The 13,055-nt window shown below is 41.3% G+C and overlaps 1 protein-coding gene across 1 annotated transcript in view; it reads left to right on the top strand.

The window, feature by feature from the left end:
- The window catches only part of LOC143803957 (dynein axonemal heavy chain 5-like), a 587,287-nt gene extending 574,509 nt beyond the window's left edge, over positions 1-12,778 (top strand). Inside the window, exons 104-106 of the mRNA XM_077281707.1 lie at positions 8,065-8,280; positions 9,846-10,007; positions 11,824-12,778. Coding sequence (XP_077137822.1) covers positions 8,065-8,280; positions 9,846-10,007; positions 11,824-12,147 — 702 coding nt within the window. The 3' untranslated portion in view covers positions 12,148-12,778. The remainder of the gene's footprint in view (positions 1-8,064; positions 8,281-9,845; positions 10,008-11,823) is intronic.
- The last annotated feature ends 277 nt before the right edge of the window (positions 12,779-13,055 follow it).

Here is a 13,055-nt window from a genome sequence, read left to right as displayed (position 1 = left end):
CACATATGGGGTATCAGCATACTCAGGACAAATTGGACAACAACTTTTGAGGTCCAATTTATCCTGATACCCTTGTGAAAATACAAAACTGGGGGCTAAAAATCATTTTTGTGAAAAAAAAAAGAATTTTTATTTTTACGGCTCTGCATTATAAACTTCTGTGAAGCACTTGTTGGGTCAAAGTGCTCACCACACATCTAGATAAGTTCCTTAGGGGGTCTACTTTCCAAAATGGTGTCACTTGTGGGGGGTTTCAATGTTTAGGCACATCAGGGGCTCTGCAAACGCAACATGGCATCCCATCTTAATTCCAGTCAATTTTGCATTGAAAAGTAAAATAGCGCTCCTTCCCTTCCGAGCTCTTCTATGCGCCCAAACAGTGGTTTACCCCCACATATGGGGTATCGTCGTACTCAGGACAAATTGCACAACAACTTTTGTGGTCTAATTTCTTCTCTTACCCTTGGGGAAATAAAAACATAGGGGCGAAAAGATCATTTTTGTGAAAAAATATGATTTTTTTATTTTTACGGCTCTGCATTATAAACTTCTGTGAAGCACTTGTTGGGTCAAAGTGCTCACCACACATCTAGATAAGTTCCTTAGGGGGTCTACTTTCCAAAATGGTGTCACTTGTGGGGGTTTTCAATGTTTAAGCACATCAGGGGCTCTCCAAATGCAATATGGCGTCCCATCTCAATTCCAGTCAATTTTGCATTGAAAAGTCAAATGGCGCTCCTTCCCTTCCGAGCTCTGCCCTGCGCCCAAACAATGGTTTACACCCACATATGGGGTATCAGCGTACTCAGGACAAATTGCACAACAATTTTTGAGGTCCAATTTCTTCTCTTACTCTTGGGAAAATAAAAAATTGGGGGCGAAAAGATCATTTTTGTGAAAAAATATGATTTTTTATTTTTACCGCTCTGCATTATAAACTTCTGTGAAGCACTTGTTGGGTCAAAGTGCTCACCACACATCTAGATAAGTTCCTTAGGGGGTCTACTTTCCAAAATGGTGTCACTTGTGGGGGGTTTCAATGTTTAGGCACATCAGGGGCTCTCCAAATGCAACTTGGCGTCCCATCTCAATTCCAGTCAATTTTGCATTGAAAAGTCAAATGGCGCTCCTTTCCTTCCGAGCTCTGCCATGCGCCCAAACAGTGGATTACCCCCACATATGGGGTATCAGCGTACTCAGGACAAATTGTACAACAAATTGGGGGGTCTATTTTCTCCTGTTACCCTTGGTAAAATAAAACAAATTGGATCTGAAATAAATTTTGTGTGAAAAAAAGTTAAATGTTCATTTTTATTTAAACATTCCAAAAATTCCTGTGAAACACCTGAAGGGTTAATAAACTTCTTGAAATTGGTTTTGAGTACCTTGAGGGGTGCAGTTTTTAGAATGGTATCACACTTGGGTATTTTCTATCATATAGACCCGTCAAAATGACTTCAAATGAGATGTGGTCCCTAAAAAAAAAATGGTGTTGTAAAAATGAGAAATTGCTGGTCAACTTTTAACCCTTATAACTCCGTCACAAAAAAAAATTTTGGTTCCAAAATTGTGCTGATGTAAAGTAGACATGTGGGAAATGTTACTTATTAAGTATTTTGCATGACATATGTCTGTGATTTAAGGGCATAAAAATTAAAAGTTGGAAAATTGCGAAATTTTCAAAATTTTTGCCAAATATTCATTTTTTTCACAAATAAACTCAAGTTATATCGAAGAAATTTTACCACTATCATGAAGTACAATATGTCACGAGAAAACAATGTCAGAATCGCCAAGATCCGTTGAAGCGTTCCAGAGTTATAACCTCATAAAGGGACAGTGGTCAGAATTGTAAAAATTGGCCCGGTCATTAACGTGCAAACCACCCTCGGGGCTTAAGGGGTTAATATTTTATTGCTCTCTCAATCCATGTGATGACCCTCGCTTGGAAAAATAACAAACACACAATATGCATACCCTCTCTGATGAACTGTCACGTCCCACGATGTAAATCCATCTGAAGGGGTTAAAATATTTTATAAGCAGGAGCCCTGCTATAATGCAGCTGTGCTCGTGCTTGTAAGCCCCGGGGAATGTAGGAAATGTAGGTCAATGACCTATAGTTACCTTCAGTCGCGGTGATGCGCCCTCTGGTGGATGTCCTCATATGACCTGGAGCGTGGGAAAAAGTTCCCAGGCTGCAGTTCATGAGAACATCCAGCAGGGGCGCATCACCGCGACTGAATGTAAGTATAGATAACTCTGCTTTCCTTTCAGCACCCGGGGATTACAGACACGAGCGAGTGGTTTAGCGCAGCTCCTGCCTGTAATATTAGTTAACCCCTTCACATGGATTACCTCGTGGGACGTGTCAGTTTATCGGAGGGTATGTATATTGTGTGTTTATTATTTTGCCAAGCGAGGGTGTTGCTGATGGATTGAGAGAGCAATAAATTATTAAAACAACCTGTTTGTTTCTTTCATTAAAATACTTTTTAATCATGTGGTTTTTTTTAACCCTTTCATACAATTGGATTAATAATGGATAGGTGTCATAATTGACGCCTCTCCATTATTAACCTGGCTTAATGTCACCTTACAATAGCAAGGTGACATTAACCCTTCATTACCCCATATCCCACCGCTACACGGGAGTGGGAAGAGAGTGGCCAAGTGCCAGAATAGGCGCATCTTCCAGATGTGCCTTTTCTGGGGTGGCTGGGGGCAGATGTTTTTAGCCACGGGGGGGCCAATAACCATGGACTCTCTCCTGGCTATTAATATCTGCCGTCAGTCACTGGCTTTACCGCTCTGGCGGAGAAAATTGCGCGGGAGCCCACGCCAATTTTTTCCGCCATTTAACCCTTAAATTTAATAGCTACAGCGCCGAAATTTTGCACATACACACTACTAACATTAGTAGTGTGGAATATGCAAAAAAAAGGGGGATATGAGATGGTTTACTGTATGTAAACCATGTCTCATATCATGTCGGGTATGGGAAGGAGAAAGAAAAAGCCGGTAATTGAATTAGCAGCTTTAATGCTATCTAGCGCTGCATTAAATATAAATATACATATATAGGTGTCTCACTGACATATATATATGTATATATACCTATTCTATGTGTATATATCTACTCTATTCTAACCTGTCAGTGTGATTTTACTGTACACCGCGCTGAATTACCGGCTTTTCAAAGGACACCGGTGCGTAAAAATCGGACAGTACTCGCATGGTGCGAGTGCTGTGCGATTTTTTTCTCGCACTCATTGACTTGCATTGGCGAGTCTCGTCCGAGAATCGCAGCAATACGCAGCTTGCTGCGATTTTTTTCTCAGTCCGATTTCGGCTGAGAAAAAAATCGCAAATGAAAAGACACCTATTGAATAACATTGGTCCGAGTGCAATCCGATTTTTTATCGGATTGCACTCGTCCGTTTTCCTCGCCAGTGGAAATGAGCCCTTAAGAGGAGACTTTGTGCAGCAGGCCTTCATGGTAAAACAGCTGCTAGGAGACCACTGCTGAGGAAAGGCAACAAGCAGAAGAGACTTGTTTGGGCTAAAGAACACAAGGAATGTCCAATTAGACCAGTGGAAATCTGTGCTTTGGTCTGATGAGTCCAAATTTGAGATCTTTGGTTCCAACCACCGTGTCTTTATGCGACGCAGAAAAGGTGAACGGATGGACTCTACATGCCTGGTTCCCGCCGTGAAGCATGGAAGAGAAGGCATGATGGTGCTTTGCTGGTGACACTGTTGGGGATTTATTCAAAATTGAAGGCATACTGAACCAGCATGGCTACCACAGGATGTTGCAGTGGCATGCTATTCCATCCGGCTTGCGTTTAGTTGGACCATCATTTATTTTTCAACAGGACAGTGACCCCAAACACACCTCCAGGCTTTGTAAGGTCTATTTGACCAAGAAGGAGAGTGATGGGGTGCTACACCAGATGACCTGGCCTCCACAGTCACCAGACCTGAACCCAATCGAGATGGACTGCAGAGTGAAGGCAAAAGGGCCAACAAGTTCTAAGCATCTATGGGAACTCCTTCAAGATTGTTGGAAGACCATTCCTGGTGACTACCTCTTGAAGCTCATCAAGAGAATGCAAAGAGTGTGCAAAGCAGTCTTTCAAAGCAAAAGGTGGCTACTTTGAAGAACCTAGAATATAAGACATATTTTCAGTTGTTTCACACTTTTTTGTAAGTATATAATTCCACATGTGTTAATTCATAGTTTTGATGCCTTCAGTGTGAATGTCCAATTTTCATAGTCCTGAAAATACAGAAAAATCTTTAAAATGAGAAGGTGTGTGTAAACTTTTGGTCTGTACTGTAGATTATCAAGTGTTTATGATTTGTCTTTTTTTTGTTATTTAATGCTTTGGAAACGGATATATGGTTATAAAGATCACTTGTTTAACCCTGAGACTTATTTGTAAATGTGAAGTCTTAAGCTTTTTTTTTTGGTACACATTTTTGCTTAGTTTTCACTAAGGCCTCATTCACATGTCCGTGTTGCACATACGTGTTGTATCCATTTTTTTTTCATGGATACAGCATGTACCCAGGGTAATTTATGTTGCTACTCACATGTCCTTTTTTTCCCAGTAGCACTGATGACAAATACATACAGCGCCTCGATGGCATCCATGTGCTGTTCGTGTTTAACATTGCAAAGTATAGCAGAAGATTTGTCATTTACTTGATCCTTCCGTGAAAAAAAAAAAAAGGTGACACACCAATGATAAAAACGAACACACTGATGCAAAACACAGATGACACAGTGCCTTCTTTTTTACATACATGTTTAAACATGGAAGTGTGAATGAAAACTACAACTGAAACAGACCGTGGGCTAGAAAAATATATAGATCACTTGTTTTCAAATAATTAAAACAATGACTTGGGGGGGCCCCCCATTTTTGATAAACAGCAAAGGTAAAGCAGACAGCTGTTAGCTGATATTCTCAGGCTGGGAAGGTCACTGGCTATTGGGTCTTTCCCAGCCTGCAGTCGCCCCAGAAGTGGTGCATTACATTAGATGCTCCAATTCTGGTGCTTTACTTTCGCTCTTCCCGATTCCCCTGGTGTGTTGGCAATCGGGCAAATTGGACTTGACTTGGGGGGTGATTTCAGCTGTTAACTGTGATAAAACACAGCCGACATCAAGCCCTGGTGGACCCCCATTACTAACTTTGTAACAAAAAAAACACACACAAAATAACACTATTTCTTCTTCCCAGAGCCATAACTTTTTTTATTTTTCTGGTCAATATGGCCATGTGAGGGCTTGTATTTTGCAGGACAAGTTGTACTTTTGAATGACACCATTGGTTTTAACATATTGTGTACTTGAAAACGGGAAAAAAAATCCAAGTGTGGTGAAATTGCAAAAAAAGTGCAATCACACAGTTTTTGGTTTTTCATTACAAGTTCATAAATAAAAAACAACCTAGACATATTTGGTTTCTAAGTGGTGAAAAAAAAATCAAAACTTTTGGGGAAAAAAATGATGCCATTTTCCGAGACCTGTAGAGTCTACATTTTTCGTGATCTTGGACTAGGTGAGGGCTTATATTTTTAGCACTGAGCTGACACTTTTATTGATATTATTTTGTGTAGATACGATATTTTGATCGCCCGTTATTGCACTTTATTGTATGTAGCAGAAATGCTCACTTGCTATGAGCGCCGACCACCGGCTCATAGCAATCTGGCTAGGACAACCATAGAGGTCTGTTGGAGACCTCTGGTTGTCAAGTCAACCCATAGGTTACCCGCAATCACGTCATCGATGGACGGGATTTTCCAGCACGCTTCCGGAAAGCGCGAGTTAAATGCAAATGTCAATCTCTGACAGCGGAATTTAACTAGTTAACAGCCACGGGTGGATGGCCCACATCAAAGGGAGGGATTCCGACGTAAGTGTACAATTACCCCAAACATCAGAAAGGGGTTGAAAAACACTTTCCCCCACTTTCCCTGGTTCACCAATTTATTTAAAAAAAAAATAAATAAATCCCACGCAAGTCTGACATAGTCTTGGGAATCCGACATCTACAAATGGAAACCTGAAAAACAAAAGAGAAATAAAAACAAGACACTGTGCCTCGTTCAACAATTTATTATAAGAAAAAAGTTCCAAAACAGGTCCGACAGACCAGTGTCTTGTATTTATTTCTCACTTTTTAGGTGTTTCAGGTTTCCATTTGTGGACTACCTCGGATTCCCTGGACCATGTCAGATCGGTGTGGGCTTTTTTTTTATAAATTGGTGATTTACGGAACGTGTGGTGGAATGTTTATTTATATGAAGTATTTATTTATTATGTGTAGTTTTTTTTTTTTATAGGCTGGGTCAGACTAGCGTATGGCATCGGATGCGAGAGCATCGGATGCAATATGCTAATGACCCTCGGCTCCTGCTCTGCTGCGAGCGGGTGCCAAGTGTCAGAGGATCAGAGAACAGCTGCGGAGGAGGCGGAGAAATGAATTTCTCTATCTCCTCCATTGCCGGCGTGGGTGTATATCGCACCGCACTCGGATGATATCTAAGTGATGTGCGTTGTCTCACTTGAACCCATAGGCTTATATGGGTGCGAGTGAGCCGAGACTCGGCCGAGTGTTGGTGACAATCAGGTACGGACTGGGGATGAAATTCAGCCCTGGCATTTGAAATCACACAGGCCCATGTTGTCCCCGTCCGCAATAACCAGATGGGATATATTACTAATATTACCCTGGATGGAGGAAAGGAAGATTTACTACAAGACCAATATTTCTAATTATACCCACGGCATGCTGAGGTAAGTGACGGAGTGACCGGCTTTGTGCTCCGTCACAACTGTTAACTGTATGGGTGTCTTGAGAACATTGATTCTGTTAACAAAGTAGCACACAAGGCAGCCCACAACCAGACTGGCCCTTCTGGCATTTGCCAGAATTGCCAAATGGCCAGTCCGGCCCTGGTGACAATGCAGCATGCTGCGATTTCACACGCACGTTGAAAATGGCCGAGAAAAAAAACGCTGATATGAGCTGCCCCATAAATGAATACTGGTCCGAATGCTATGCGATGTTTTATCGCATAGCACTCATCCGTATTCCTCGCACGTGTGACCTCGACCTTACTGGGTTAGTAATGGGTGTCTGATAGACACTTCTCCATTACTAACCCCATGTTTTTTCACAATTCACAGCTGACATCAACCCCAAGCCCCATTAGCCCGGTACTCAATGCATCAGGGCAATTGGGAAGAGCAAAGGCGAAGCGCCAGAATTGGAGTATCTAATGTGTTGCACCACTTCTGGGGCGGTTGTGTGCTGGTATTTTTAGGCTGAGAAGAGCCAAATACCCACGGACCTTCCCAGCCTGATAATATCCGCTCACAGCTGTCATGCTTTACCTTTGCTGATTATCAAAAATGGGGGGATCCCACGTTATTTTTTTCATTTATTTATTAGGTTAACATGTACAGTAAGCTACACACGCAAGGTACTAATTCTATATCTCATGGATATCTATTTACCGCATATTTATCTAAATCTTTAACACCTAAACATCTGTAATTTCAATTCTGCTTTCTATTCCGATGCGTGTCACACTGACAGTGCACATGGACAGCACACAGATAAAGCACACACACAAGGACAAGTATGTCACACGGACACGCAACACTGGTATTGTTTCTTTCCCAGTTCCAGTAAAATCAGGACGTGTGAGATTGAGATTTTATTTTTCCACGTGGACCAGAAATCTGTGGATAATCATCCATGCGCACTAGCATATAGCCCAACATTGCAAATTAATTGGTCCAAAACTATTATCTTTGTGTGCAATTTTAAAAATCTGGGGGGAAAGATTTCAAGTTATTTAAATATGTTGAATTAAGAAATTAAATTGGGTGAACTTAATTTGCTTTCCCTTTTTACATAACACACCATACACCAGGAAGACTACATCTATGTACCCTACTTAAATACAGAAAGTGAAGGAAAACAAAAAGAAACTTGTAGATTCAGCCACTAAATTATTTTTTTTCTCTTATTCATTAAGATGATAAAAAATTCTCTGGAATCATCTGAAATTTTAGGAGATCAACTTTCAGATTCGGACATTGTTACCATTGTCCATGAATTGTATCACAAGAAGCCTCCATCACACTGGTGTAATATGGCATGGAACTTTTCTTGCCCATCTGATTGGACTGTCGCTTACTTTATACAAGATTTACAACAGAGAATATCACACTTTGAGAAGCTGCTTCAACTTGTAAGTAAACTCAAACTGAGTACCTCCTCCTCCAACGCTGTTCCGCTGATTTTGGAAGTTTTTCTTTCTTCTGTTCCCCTCTGTTCCAAAGTTATACCCCCTTAAATAAAGATGCAAATTTTCCCTTCAACTCACTAGGCTTATGAAAGAGAACTTGTCTGGACGAGTATAAGGGCTTGTTCACAAAAAACAGTTTTCTGTATTTTTTTACCTGTGGAAAAAATGCAGTGTTTTATGGTAGCAGCAAAACAAATGCGATTTCTAAAATTCCATTCACAGTGAGTTGAGCTGCTCATGGTATGTGCACACTGCTAGTATACTCTTTCACTATACTTTCCAGGCAGCACATTGCAGATTTATGCATGGTGTGGACGAGATTTTATGGCATCATCAAATCTATTGATGCTGCAGATTTCAGCCTTGGTGCAGAAAATCAGCAGCAGAATGATTAGGGTCCATACGTCTTAAATGTTTGCAATTATATTAATCTCTGATTGGGATCCATTGCAGATTTTTAGTACTTAAAAAGGTAAATGCAAAATAACCTGGTAAATTTCAAACACTATGGATGAGACCTAAGGGCTCCGTCACACTAATCTATGAAAATAGAGGTCAAAAACAGATGCACAGTACGGATTGCATATTACTTAGAACTCTGCTGTGCGTTTTTGCTTTTATTCCTCTTACAAATATAAATACTTTGTGTTAATATTCCCATCGTCAAAGGTTTGTGCCCTTAGGCTGGGTTCACATTACATTAGTGCAGTCCGTTCAACACATACGGTAACGGGCCGCTGTAAACGGAAGTGCCGGTATGGCAGCACGCTAGCGCAGATAGAGCATCTGCTACCTCTATCTGCGCTAGCAGTGACGGACCCGGAAACGCTGCAGTCCACGTCTCAGGGTTCGTCACTCAATAACGGCACATCCCTAGCGCACGACCATTGTGGGCGTGCGCTAGTGATGCGTCCGACATTGGAGTCAATGGCGACGTTAAACACCGCGCTATGCCGCTGTGTAACGTAGTCCGTCTAACGGACGCCACTAATGTAATGTGAACCTAGCCTTACTCTTTTTGGATATGCAAATTGTCTCTTCAGAGAGCAAGAGTTAGAACTCTAGCGCCACCTATTGGAAGCAGCGATCCTAAAAGTCAATAGGTGGCGCTAGATTCTAGTTCTCTTCCTCTCTGAAGAGATCATTTGCATATATAAATTCATCAAAGGAGCATGCAAGGCTTATAAGTCTCCTCATTCTGACATGCCAGGCTTGGTACCCTTAGTACTCTTTTTGGACAATGTCACCCCTCTGTAGAAGCACCTTCCAACCCAGCTGTTAACTCACTCAAATTTCACAGAGGAATAACAGAGGAACAGTGCAGATAGATATTTACTAGAACAGATCAAGCAGAGGGCATTTTAAAAAAAAATATATATTAGCATCATTTTTCAATACACAATGAAATACGGACCCACAAAACGTATCAAGGTCAGAGGGTTAAGTGGATTCTTCTTTTATCTATCAGGTTCACATTGCTTGTAATTTCTTTGCTGTTTTAAAAACAGGGCCGTGAAAAAATGCCAATATATTGGCTTGGAGCATTTCGTAATCCGAAGGGCCTATTATCTGTGCTGAAACAAGAGGCAATTCGCAGATACACAGAGAGAACTGAGAATGTGGACTCCATAGTGTTAACAACAGAAATGACTCAAAGGGACAAAGACCATGTAAGTGTTTTTTCATTGCTGCTTAAAGGGAACCTGTCACCTGAATTTGGCGGGACAGGTTTGCGGTCATAGGGGCGGGGTTTTCAGGTGTTTGATTCACCCTTTCCTTACCCGCTGGCTGCATGCTGGCCGCAATATTGGATTGAAGTTCATTCTCTGTCCTCCGGAGTACACGCCAGAGAAAGGCAAGATTGCCTTGCGCAGGCGTGTACTCCGGAGGACAGAGAATGAACTTCAATCCAATGTTGCGGCCAGCATGCAGCCAGCGGGTAAGGAAAGGGTGAATCAAACACCCGAAAACACCGCCCATATGACCCAAAACTGGTCCCACCAAATTCAGGTGACAGGTTCCCTTTAACCTTCCTTCCATAACTTTTTTCATTTTCCACTGACATAGCTGTGTGAGGGCTTCTTTTAGGAGGGTTGTAGTTGTATTTGGGAATAACATTAATTCTGCCATTGAGTGCACTGAAAAAAACAGGATACTTATTTTAAGTGTGGTAAAATGGGAGAAAAAACAATTCCGCCGTTATATTGTGGGGGTTTTGGTATGAGGGCTTGTGTTCTGTGTCCTGAGCCGTGGTATTTATTAAAGCACTACTCCAGCAGTCTAATTTTTATTGCACCACTGGAGTGGTGCATGCATGCCCCTGTCCCATACTCACCTGCTGCCGGCTTCATCCTTTTCCAGCGTCACTTCCTGGAGAAACGTCAGCTCCAGTGTTTCACGGATCGAGCTGGAGGTCACTTTTCAATACATCTCTACGAGAGCTTCGTTCTGGCTCTCATAGACTTGCATTGAGCTCTTGTGACGTACATTTCTGACTTCCAGCCAGTGAACAGTTATGGGAACAAGATGGCACCGCAGGACCATTTCTGCTGATCTATATTCGAATAATAATCTATTAATAATCTGTTAGATAAATTGTACTCACAATTAATTTACACAGGCAAAAATGATAATATGAGCATGTTAAGTAGTTTTCGTCTATATGCTGTAATTATGGTGCGGACAGTGACATATTGCTTCCCTATCTTGCTTACATTTCTAGAGCGGTTGTTGACCTTTTAGGCCATACGATAAGGTTAACAGTAGTGGTCCATTTAATATGTCATATTATGCGTGTACGAACGTCATTAACATACCATAACAGTGGGGACGGTGATAGGGTTGGAGGGACTATGGATAATCAATGAATTATAGAAAAGTATTCATGTACTTTTCCTCGTGCACGTTTTTTACATATGTTCACTTGCTTTCTGATATTTATTATTCACAAGTCTTATCTTGAATTTTACCACCAATCCTTAAATAATACATTCATCTATTGCTACATCCTATTGTATTGGTATGTGCACGTCTACTCCAGGCTCCATGTGTTGTGTATTGGTTACACATCCACCTTTACTTTGTTTTCATTACATTTAGGTTTTATGTACGTTTATCCGGTCTCTCCTCCTCCCTTCTTCCTATTCAGTATGGTGTCCCCCATTCCAGCTCTAAAGCGGCATAGGACATTTATTTTACTGACAACTGATGACAAATTTCCCTTACTTAAGATGACTACCGACAAAAGCACGTGAGCAATCGTGTGTGCTGCTCCCCGGGTTTGTGTCGCTTACACAGGCACCCTTCTGGGTACCACACTTTAGATGGGGGACAGGCTGGCATGCGCCCAAAAGTTACCAATGTCACTGTTCTTGTTCAATCAGGTGCAGGCGGCCATATGTGCATCTGTCATCACGAGTACCTTGTTTTCTATTTATACCATATCATTGCCATTTCTCAATCCCTCCGCAACATGTTTCTTTCTAGATTCGAGATCCACCCCAAGAAGGAATCTTTGTACATGGAGTTCATCTTTGGGGAGTGAATTGGAACAAGACGGATGGAGAGATTGTGGATTCCCCTCCAAAGCATAGTCTGAATGTCCTTCCCGTTATTCATCTGCAGTGTTCGCCTACATCAGAAAAGTCTGGGATTCCCAATACTCACAAATCAGATACATTCCAGTGTCCAGTGTACTGTTCATCAACATCTATAAGAGAGACAGTTTTTAACCTGGACATTCACAAAGAAAATGTTTCTAGCGCGAGGTGGGCTCTGAGGGGTATGAAAGCAACAATACATCCATTTTGATTTATTTTCCATTCTACTGAATATCTACATCAATAATATATTCATTGCTACAGAGCACATTTAATAATGATATAGAATTGGATTGATACATGTAACACAGATCTGGAAACAAAAAAATTAAAAATTGCTTTTTAATGAACATTTTGTGCATTCTATATGTGAAAAACTATGGGGAGACATACTTGAATGGGCATGCCTGAAAGTCAGTATGGGGCACACTTGGCCCTCCGTGTTATGAGTGATAGATCTATGCCATTATTTACACCAATTTCTGACATTTTACATGGTAAATGTCAGACCAAACGTGTCCCAGCTCCACCCCATAGCATCCATAAGAAGTATATTTTATCGTTTTTACAGTATAAAAGTTACCAAATTGTTTATGACTCCCTACTTATCTTATTGTCATCTTACGGGCAGCACGGTGGTGCAGTGGATAGCACAGCAGCCTTGCAGCGCTGGCGTCCTGGGTTCAAACCCCACCAAGGACAACATCTGCAAAGAGTTTGTATGTTCTCTCCGTGTTTGCGTGGGTTTCCTCCCACATTCCAAAGACACACTGATAGGGAATGTAGATTGTGAACCCCAGAGGGGACAGCGATGATAATGTGTGCAAACTGTAAAGCGCTGCGGAATATGTTAGCGCTATATAAAAATAAAGATTATTTATTATTATTGTCACATAATGCTATGTAACGTACAAGTTATTAAAAAAGCACTCCTCCCATCAAAGTTTTGATCCTCGTACTATATTGCAGTCACCATATTATATAGCACTGTGTACTTACAATTGCTCATTTTGCCTTTCTACCCAGCTAATTCTTCTCTTTTCTCTGCTCTATATAGAAGCAGGAAGTCTCTTGTCCCTGCATTTATCATTCCCCTCTTCACATCCTGATGGAGCTACT

This window comes from Ranitomeya variabilis, chromosome 2, assembly GCF_051348905.1.
Source record: "Ranitomeya variabilis isolate aRanVar5 chromosome 2, aRanVar5.hap1, whole genome shotgun sequence".
In the NCBI taxonomy this organism is placed as follows: domain Eukaryota; kingdom Metazoa; phylum Chordata; class Amphibia; order Anura; family Dendrobatidae; genus Ranitomeya; species Ranitomeya variabilis.
The sequence above is the reverse complement of the archived record's forward strand: the minus strand, read 5'-3'. Positions and strand labels throughout refer to the sequence as shown.